This window comes from Amblyomma mixtum, chromosome 2, assembly GCF_055824585.1.
Source record: "Amblyomma mixtum isolate Tamu chromosome 2, ASM5582458v1, whole genome shotgun sequence".
NCBI lineage: Eukaryota > Metazoa > Arthropoda > Arachnida > Ixodida > Ixodidae > Amblyomma > Amblyomma mixtum.
The window spans coordinates 48,606,789-48,617,139 of NC_143013.1; the positions used below are offsets into that span (position 1 = coordinate 48,606,789).

General features: G+C 50.4%; 1 protein-coding gene across 1 annotated transcript; it reads right to left on the reverse strand.

Moving 5' to 3' along the window:
• Positions 1–562: 562 nt before the first annotated feature.
• On the reverse strand, positions 563–2,101 carry LOC149359259 (uncharacterized). The gene has a single exon (XM_089568997.1). It carries the CDS (start codon positions 2,099–2,101, stop codon positions 575–577), a length of 1,527 nt encoding a protein of 508 aa, XP_089425123.1. The 3' UTR covers positions 563–574.
• Positions 2,102–10,351: the final 8,250 nt, after the last annotated feature.

Sequence of the window (10,351 nt, forward strand, 5' to 3'; positions counted from 1 at the left end):
CAAAGAACAATGCCTAACAAAGCGGCCCTAAGAGATTAGAATGTTCCTGCATTAAAGCTCATCAGCACCTGCAGTGGTAGAGCTTAAAACTCTGTCAGTGCGCTTTCGGGTGGACGCACCAAATGAATTTCCTTTTTTAACAGAGATTCCAGAGAAACAACAGAAGCAGCTGTTGTAGTTCACTACTTCCTGGACAGAAAAAAAAAACTAACAAGAATGTTCCTGTTATCACATTGCAAATGAGGACACAGTTCCTTTTTTTTTTTTTGGGGGGGGGGGGGGGGGTGGACTTAGTGTGAGAAGAAAGCATGCTTGCCTCTACAGCGTTTCGCACGTTCTTGACGCACGAGCAGCCCACACTTTCCAGCTGGCACGTGTACTAATAGAGATACGTTCGAGCTCTCTGCCAGAAGCACAACACAACGTTCACCTTGAATGCTGTCATCAGCTGATTTTACGGCACAGACGACTTGTAGTGGCTCTTGTGAAGGATTACTCTTTGGAATGCGGGCTGTAGCGTGAACCACGTTTCTGTTTAGCATTTAGACTGGTTGCCAGGGGCAACTGGGGATCGCTACAACTGTGAAGACTTATCTGACTGAGCTTCAAAGTGATCAGATTCGTCATCGAGTGAGTAAGTGTCGTCAGAACACGGCGGCTCAGAAGGTTGCGCTGTTGGAGAGCCGTCACTAGCGCTGCTTCCGTCTCCGCCCTCAAACTTTGCGTCAGGCGTCGATCCGCTGCAGGAGGCGACACTCTTCGCTCCTGTGTGCGTACGCAAGTGCTGATCGCGGTTCCCTCGCACCGCGAACTTCCTCGGGCACAAGTGACACTCGAAGGGCTTCTCGCCCGTGTGGGTGCGCCGGTGAACGTCTAGAGCGTTCTTCTGCCTGAAAGTTGCAGGGCACGTGGAGCACGCGAATGGCTTCTCTCCCGTGTGCGTGCGCATGTGGATCTCAAGGTGGGAACTTTGCGCGAATCGTTTGGGGCACTCTTGGCACCCGTACGGCTTGTCGCCCGTGTGCGTGCGTTCGTGGACGCCGAGTCCGCTCTTCTGCCTGAAAGTCGCGCCGCAGGTGGTACACGCGTACGGCTTCTCGCCCGTGTGTGTGCGCAGGTGAATTTCCAGGTGCGAGCCCTGCGAGAACTTCCTGCCGCACAAGCCGCACTCAAACGGTTTTTCGCCGGTATGCGTGCGTTCGTGAACGCCGAGAGCGCTTTTCTGCCTGAAAGTCGCACCGCAGGTGGTACACGCGTAAGGCCTCTCTCCCGTGTGCGTGCGGAGATGAATTTGGAGGTGCTGGCGCTGGAAGAATTTCTTGGAGCACTCGGGACACTCGAAGAATCTTTCGTCCATGTGTGTGCGCCTGTGGTGGACGAGCGCGCTTTTGTGGGTGAATGTTGCAGCACAGCGGGGGCAAGAATAACGTTTCTCGCCGACGTGCGAACTTTGGTGGTCTCTCAAGTGCTGCAGTTGGGAGAACTTCTGGTGGCAAACGTAGCACTGGTGCGACTTGTCTCCGTTGTGACTGCGTAGATGAAAGTCGAGCCTAGCCTTAAGCGAGAAGGAGGCCATGCACACGTTGCACGAGTAAGGCTTCTCTGTGGAATGTGTTAGCAGGTGCCTTTTCAGGTGGCACGACTGGGAGAACTTCTTGTTGCACACCTGACACTCGTGCGGCTTTTCTCCGGTGTGCGTGAGCAGGTGGCTTTTCAGGTGGGCTTTCTGAGAGAACTTCTTCTCACACAGGTTACATTTGTGAGGTCTCTCACCTGTGTGGGTGAGCGAGTGCCTTTTCAGGACACCCGGCTGAGTGAACTTCTTACCGCACACGCGACATTGGTGCGGCCTTTCGCCGGTGTGGGTCCGGTTATGAGTGAGCAAAACCGAGCGATGAGCGAATACAGCTCCGCATATGGGACACGGATAGCGTTTTGCAACACTGGGTTTAGGCGGTTCTGCGGCCACAGGCAGTTTCTGCAGTACCTTCTCGTCAACGACCACACGTTTGTTACCGTGATCGTTAGGTTCCTTAACTTCTTCGGATTTGGTCGGTAGTTGTACTTGGGCTTCGCCCGAATGCGACGGAATGACTTCCATGGGTCTTAGCAAGTTTCTGAAGAGTTTACATGCGGACAGCTTCCAGCGCCTCAGGTAATGGCACTTGTAGGAACGTATGTTAGTGATTCATGAAAGTTGGCTCGAAGGCTGATAAAAGGAGGCCTCCAATCTTCTGGCGAGTGTTTAGGTGTCCCGTAACTCCTGTAATAAAAATGTGAAAATTACAGAATAATATTCCAGATAGAGAGTTTGGAACGGTTTCGAACGAGCTCGAGTTGATTGCGAATCCGTTAACTACACATCCTTTAAGCAACATATAGGTCTTTTTTGTCAAGCTTAACATCTTGCAGGCGAGCTTTGTAAACTTTCCAGGTTAACATTAGTTCTGTTTGGTTTATGGGATTTAACGTCCCAAAGCGACTCAGGCCACGAAAGACGCCGTAGTGAAGGGCTCCTGAAATTTCGGCCAACTGGGGTTCTTTAAAGTGCACTAATTTCAAATATAGTAGAATTGGTCTAATACGACAGTCGTGTGGTTACAAGGTTACTGCGTAGTTCATCACCATGAGCTTGGCTACGCCCACTGCAGGGCAAAGGCCTCTCGCAGTTCACAAAAACACAAAGAAGCGACCAAATGCGGTGTAGCCAGTCACTCCTTTAAGCCAATGTTGTTGCTTGGTTTGAAGACAAACGCATGAAGGAATGGCACGAGCAATGTTTCGGCCATGATCTCATTTTAACGAAGCCAAAGGAACAGATCTGTCGTCTTATTAGTATTTTTAGATTTAAAAAAGTACACCCGACAAAGATGGCTAATTATCAGCGACACATATGCATTATGACAAAGAATGGTTTGGTGATAACTTCGAATGTTAAAGCTGTTAGTGCATGTAAAGATTAAAGCAGCGCCAGGTGATAGTTGTGGCTAAGCATGTGATGACTAAGGCCCACGCCCGTGCTACGGGAAGAAAAAAAATTAAGGGTGATCAATTAGATTGATGTGGAGGAAAGCAGTAGCATGGTTATTTCACTCGCCACTCAATTCCACTTCTGATTCTATTCCGAGTTCATTCTCTTTTACCCCCTATTTATCCCGTTTCTGATCCTATTCTAATTGCGACTACGAAACTATTATAGGCCCAATGCGTCACATTCATAGATAGCGGACAGTCCTCATACCACTACCGGCTCAGTGGGGCAGCGGTCACACGATGCATCACTGCACTGGCAGGTGGCTGTTGAAACACAGCCACCGGTGGCGCTTGTGAGACCCAGGGTGCTCTTTCCGAGCAAACCTCAAGTATTATTTTTGCACAGACAGTTCACTGGGAGTGAAGTGTCATGTGATCGCATTGTGCGCGACTGGAATGTAGTGTCACGTGATCGACTGTGACGTGTGTGATGATGCAATGCTGAGAGGGGAGCGTTGCTCTCTTTTTAAGAAGACAGCGAGCGAGCAGATTGCTCGTGTGTGAGTCTTCATCTGTACGGCCCAGCATGACGAACAAACATGCTACTTAGTTGTTCTGCCTCAGCTTCGTTCGCCGCGGCTACAACATTATTGGCGACGAGGATGGGATCCTGCTGGACTGCGTAAAACTCATCGCGGTGTTCGTGAAGTGCGTTCTGGCGAGGCACAGGGATGGCAACGCTTGAAAGTTTCGACCAGTTCATCGAGGACGGAGACGAGGACTTTGGGTCTTACGTGGAAAGGCTCGAGCATTTCCTGAAGTCCTCCAAGGGGAGCGACGACCTCAAGGTCTCGATGTTTATAACGGCGATAGGCAAGAAGGCTTACAAGACGCTGAAGACTTTGCTAGAGCATAGAAAGCCAGCGGACAAGACTTATGCGGAACTCGTAGAAGTGCTGCCTAGTCATTTCACACCGAAGCCCATGGTCATCGTAGAACTATTCAAATTTTATCGGCGGTGCCGGCAAGAAGGAGAGTCCATAGCAGCATATGCAGTGGAGTCGAGGCGATTGGCAGCTTCATGCGCATTCGGGAAATTCCTCGACGCGGCTCTGCGAGACTGCTTTGTAGTGGGCCTCTGCGTCAGCGCAACGCAAGCAGAGTTGCTCAAGAGAAGCAAGTTGATGTTTTCGGATGCCTGTGACGTTGCGAAAAGCATCGAGCTAGCGCGGAAGGAAAGTCGGAAATTTCAACCGACGGGGGTGAAGGGTAAAGTCGACGCCGTACGTCATAAGCCAAGCGGTAGGACACGGCCACAGCAGCGTTGCAACTTCATCCGGTGCAGGACTAGAAAGGGACCAAGTGTCTGAAACGCCGGTCTGTTTCCGGTGTGGCTCAGCGCACGAAGCATCGAACTGCAAATTTCGCAAGTATCGCTGTCGTGCCTGCAAGCGTTACGGGCACTTCGCGAAAATGTGCAAGTTCAAGTCTAGAGACGAGGCAAATTCGGTAGCTGGGGAGGAGGAAATTGGACCAAGTGTTGTACAATGTCTATTCTTGAGCAGAACGCCCAGGGCATTATGAAATCTGCCTTATGGTAGCCAAGAAGAATGTTAACATGCAAATAGACACGGGTGCATCTGTTTCCATTGTGCCAGGAAAGCTATACAGGAAATTCTGGCCCAGTCTACCTAAAGAGCCTTGCCACATAAAGCTGAGGACATACGTTGGGTCGCCGCTAACAGTCACAGGGAAGTTGACGGTTCCATTCGAACATAATGGTCAGTGTAAGGAGCTTCCGCTCATTGTTGTTAAAACCCACAACAATAGCGACACTGCGTTGCTAGCACGTGACTGGCTGGAGGCTCTTATGCTAGATTGGTCAAGTGTGCATGGTGTGTGTTTAGACAAAGTTGCGGCGCTGCTTGAGAAGTACGTAAAAGTGTTCGAGCCCACTCTGGGGCTGATCAAGTGTAGTCCAGTCAGGCTGATTTTGAAGGAGGGGAGAAACCTGGCATTTTGAAAGGCGCGACAGATGCCATTTTCTTTGAGGGAAACCGTGTAACTTGAATTGCAGTCTCTTGTAAACAGGGGAGTGTTAATCCCTGTACAGAAAAGCGACTGGGCGACGCCCCTAGTTGTTGTACCTAAGGCGAACAACAAAGTTAGAGTGTGTGGGGACTTCAAGGTTACATTGAATCTTTGCCTGCGAACTGACCATTATCCTCTTCCCATGATAGAAGATTTGTTTGCAAGGTTGTCAGGATGCAAGTATTTCACAGTGCTTGATTTGTCGTCGGCGTATCAGCAGCTGGAACTGTATCCGGAGGCACAATCAATGGTGGTCGTCAATACACACCTAGGGCTATTCAAGTACACGCGCTTGCCCTATGGCATCACAAGTGCACCTGCTATTTTCCAGTCTGTCAAGGGTGATGTGTTAAAAGGGCTTGATCGGGTAAGCTGCTACTTGGATGATGTACTTATCGCGGGTTCAACATTTGACGAATGTTTTCATCGAGTGGAAAGGGTGTTGGCACGTTTTCTAGAGAGAGGCATACGATTGCAAAAGGAGAAGTGCAAATTCTGTCAGACGCCTGTCTCTTACCTAGGCCACATTCTAGACAACAAGGGCGTTCGGCCATCAGATGAAAAGGTGAAAGCGATAAAAGAGGCACCAAGTCCAAAGGATGCGGCACAGTTGCGAGCTTACTTGGGCTTGATTAATTTCTAGGGGAAGTTTGTGCCGAACATGTCAGCTAAGCTTAAGCCTCTGTACAACGCTCTAAAAAAAAGAAAAGAGATTTCAGTGGACACAGGAAGCTGAGCAACCATTTCAAGAAAGTAAGAGCTGGATTACACAAAGCAATGTGCTGACATACTATGGCCAAAAAAAGCCGATAGGACTATTGTGCGACGCTTCGGCTTATGGCGTAGGAGCCATTCTTTTGCATAACATTGGAAGCGACGAAAGGCCAATTGCCTATGCTTCCAGAACGTTAAGTGACGTAGAGCAGGGATGTGCTCACATCGAAAAAGAGGCCCTGGCTGTTGTATTTGGGCTGAAAAAGTTCCACAAATATCTGTTCGGGCATCGCTTTGAGATTTACTCCGACCATCAGCCATTGGTAGGCTTGCTCGCTCATGGTAAGCCCGTACCAGTGATGACAGCAGCCCGCATGCAACGCTGGGCTTTACTGCTTGCAAAAGGTCGAGAGAAAAGTCGAGAGGTTGGAAATGCTGACGGTTTTTCACGTTTACCACTTACAAATCGCAACGATGTCTCGGATTATGCTCATTCCTTTTCAGTTGTTGATGAAGTGCCGTTGTCTGCTGTTGAAATTCAGAAGTGCACTCGAACTGACAGAGTATTGTTGGAAGTGCTGTTCTATACGATGAGTGGTTGGCCGGCGCATGTCACAGGTGGTGATCTAATGCCTTATTTCATTCGGCGACATGAGCTATCGGTAGATCAGCAGTGTGTTACGTGGGGAAATCGAGTGATTATACCCCGTGGGTTGCGCTAACAGCTGTTGCATCTTTTGCGCGACGGACGCCCCGGGATGACGCGCATGAAAATGCCCGCCCGTAGCTTTGTGTGGTGGCCTCAGCTCACGGAGGACATTGAGCAGATTGTCAAAAGCTGTGACACGTGTCAGTGGACACAAAATGCTCCGCCACGTATTCCACTGCTAACTTGGGTTTTGCCAACTCGCAGATGGCAAAGAATCCATCTGGACTTTGCTTTTCCAGATAACCAGTGGCTCCTAGTCCTAGTAGATGTGCATTCCAAGTGGACAGAAGTGTTCGTCATGCCATCCACCTCTACCGAGAAGACCATTGAAAAGCTGTAGAGTGTCTTTGCGTCCTACGGCCTGCCGGAAGAAATAGTTACGGACAATGGCCCACAGTTCTGTGCCAAGAATTTCGCAGACTTTCTCCGCAAGAATGCGGTGCGGCATTCCAGGACGCCATCGTACCACCCCGCATCAAATGGAAACGCACAGCGGCATGTACAGACCATTAAGCGGGACTTTTTGCGACAGGTTCTCGACGAGAGAAGAACAGGGATAAAGAAAAAACCTTGCAACATAGGTTGACCAATTTCTGTTCACGTATCGAAACACACCAACCGCAACCATGGGGCTGACACCCGCGGAGTTGTTTCTGTCATGGAAGTCGCGCACACGCCTGACCTTTCTCCAACCGAACTTGGAAAAGCGTATGGACGACAGGTTCTACCAGACGAAAAAGAAGGCTAACGGGAGAGGGCGGTCATGGAGATCATTTGAGGAAGGCGACCATGTGCTCGTGCAAGGACTACGTCCAGGGGAATCAAAGTGGTTGCGGGACGTTGTAGAACAGTGGTGCAATGCATCCACCTACAATGTTAGAATAGGGCAGCAACAGAGGTTTGTTCATGTCGACATCCTACGTCCGTGTTCGTTGCAAAGTGTTGAAGCCGGGCTAACTGTGTATACTTTTGTGCCTAGTTCAATGTCCGATTCTGTACCAGAAGGGTCATCTGTTGAGATCCCTTCCTTGGATACCTCTGAGCCACAGGATTCATCAGCACCAAAGCCTGTCCAAACATCTACGTTGCCGGGGCGGAACGCCAGTTCGCCTGCAAGGTCCACGTTGCCTGCACCACCGCTCCGGGAGCATGCGCCACCTCCGAACACGCCACCTCTTCGGCGCAGTGCTCGTTCTCGGAAGCCTCCTGATCGTTATACCCAATAGAGCTTGTGTGAAACAGTTAGGAGGAAAGGGTATGAAGTGTCATGTGATCACATTGTGCGCGACTGGAATGTAGTGTCACTTGATCGACTGTGACGTGTGTGATGATGCAATGCTGAGAGGGGGAGCGTTGCTCTCTTGTTAAGAAGGAAGCGAGCAGATCGCTCGTGTGTGAGTCTTGATCTGTACGGCCCAGCATGCCGAATAAACATGTTGCTTAGTCTTTCTGCCTCCGCTTTGCTCGCCGCGGCTACAACAGGGAGGCTGTGCATTTTGCATGTATGCATGCTTTTGCCATTCATTGCTGATTAGCCATTTAAACGTTTGCTGAGTCACTCTTCATTCGGTTTTTCCATCCTCTGCTCCACAAGTAGAGTAGGGGAGGGGGCAGCGGGAGAGAGGGGTAGGGTTGACAGATGGCAGGTGAATAGAGGCTAACCACCCCAAAAGACCACCTATGAGCTGGAGGCTTCAGACAAACGATAACGGTTTTCGCCTGCGTAGGACTCCTAATGCATTAAAAAAAGGTGCACATATGATCAATGCAACTGGTGGAGCTGAATATGCTCCAGAATATGTACAGCCCTGTAGGGAGCAGCCGCTGTTACTGACGGGTTCAGACTCTGCGAGCCGGTGCCGTGATTAAGTCCACCAATCACCGTGAGACACACCATACCCCGTGTCCGCTCTCCTCGCCCGTCGACTCTGACTGGCGAACACAGTATCCCTCTCGCCACCCGTTGCTTGCCAACCTCTCTTCCCTTACCCACTCTTTAGTGCCGCCGCGGTGGCTCAGTGGCTATGGTGCTCGGCTGCTGGCCCTAAAGACGCGGGTTCGATCCCGGCCGCGGCGGCTGAATTTCTTTGGAGGAGAAATTCGAGGCCCGTGTACTGTGCGATGTCAGTGCACGTTAAAGAACCCCAGGTGGTCGAAATTTCCGGAGCCCTCCACTACGGCGTCTCTCATAGCCTCAGTCGCTTTGGGACGTTAAACCCCATAAACCAACCAACCTTACCCACTCTTTCTCCCTCCAACCTGTCCTCTAAAAGTGGAGTGAGGTTTAAGCTCTCCACACTGCCTCCTCCCAAACGAGGCTTCACACGCCGACGCCGGAGACGCTTTTTCCTGCCAACACCAAAAAATAAGCGCGGCCCTAAAAGCGTTTAGCCTACCATGTACCGTGCTACCGTTACCGCCACCGGATTACCGGGAGCCCACCCACCGCCGCTGAGCACGCGCTGATTGGCCCCGATGCTGCAGGTGCGCGCGCAGCTCGTGGGTACGTGCGCCGTCAAGGCGATTTGCGCATGCGCATTGGCTGCACGCGGGCTCCCGGTACTCCGGTACCGACAACAATAACACGGTACACGGTAGGCTAAATGTGTCTATTAGCTTTTCCTTGCGGGTAGTTTGACGGGCGAGTTGACAGTCAGGCAGCGATAGCTGGCGGCTTTCTCCCCTTCAGAAGTCGACAAACGCTCGCACACAAACCACAAACCACACAAACAATACAGGAGACTCGGGTCGGGGCGGATTCGGTGTCCGCCCTTCTGCAAAGTTTTGGAACAAGATTACACCACCTCGCAGAAGGCAAAACGTATTGGGACAGAGATAGCTTGTACCACGATTTAGTGAGATAACAAAGACTCACCAACGCTCAAGGATGGTAGTCGAGATGGTAGTGGCGGCCCGATTCCTTGAAGGGCAGCGCTCCGGTCGAACCAAGTCGATCTATGAAGCAGCCCTGCTATAGGTGCACCGTCAGAGTATCGAGCGCGAAGCCTGCAGCCAGTGGTTGCGAATCCCAGGTCTGTCGGCAGCCAGCGACGGTGTCGATGGCGGCGCGTGTTCTTGCGAAAGTCTGAAGCAGTGTTTAGCCAGTGCGCTAGTGTAACATTCATTTAACACCAGAGTCCATGAACGCTTAGAACGGCAGGCAGAGCTCTCGGTTCTGCACTTCCCGAGTGCTGAGATGTGCGCCGCTCTTTCGTAGCCAGAACGAGAGCGCTCAGTGCTTTGTCTTCATCGTTTTCTTTTACGCTATAGCATGCCGATAGATCAATGTCTTTTTTTTTCTGTTCCTACCGATGCACCCCAAATAGAACAACAGAACAGAAGAGTTTCTGTCGTCAGAACAGATTTTCTATAAGGTTTGTGACCAAGAACATGTAGTAACAACAGAATTTTTATTGCGTAAGCAATACTGCGCCAGGTTTCGAGCCGTCGCGTAGCTCCCGGCGTCGGCCGAGGTCAGATTGAACGCCGTTGCGATAGCAACCGTTTAAGCCGCTCTCCACCAGGCGGCAGGACTATCGCTGCTCCGCCGCTGCCGCCGCGTTCCTAGTCGCGTGCTCTCGACGCATATGTCGGAATGTGGAGAGATTAGAGAGGAAGCGGGAGGGAAACGGGGAATAAACAAAATTCAGGGGGCACTTCGGCTCTCTAAGTGCTGCAAGGCGAAAGCGCTTCCTGGCCACTGTTTGTTTTTATTTACTTTTTATTTTTCATATTTTTTTTTATTTATTTTTTGCTCCTTTTCCTAATTTTATTGTTTTTTCATTTTTATTTTCACATCTTATTTTTATTTTGTTTTATTTTTGTTTATTTTCTAATTTATTTTTTATTTTTCCTTTTCTTGAC

Coding starts and splice junctions, on each gene's coding strand:
- LOC149359259 (XM_089568997.1), bottom strand. CDS start 2,101: ATGGAAGTCATTCCGTCGCATTCGGGCGAAGCCCAAGTACAACTACCG.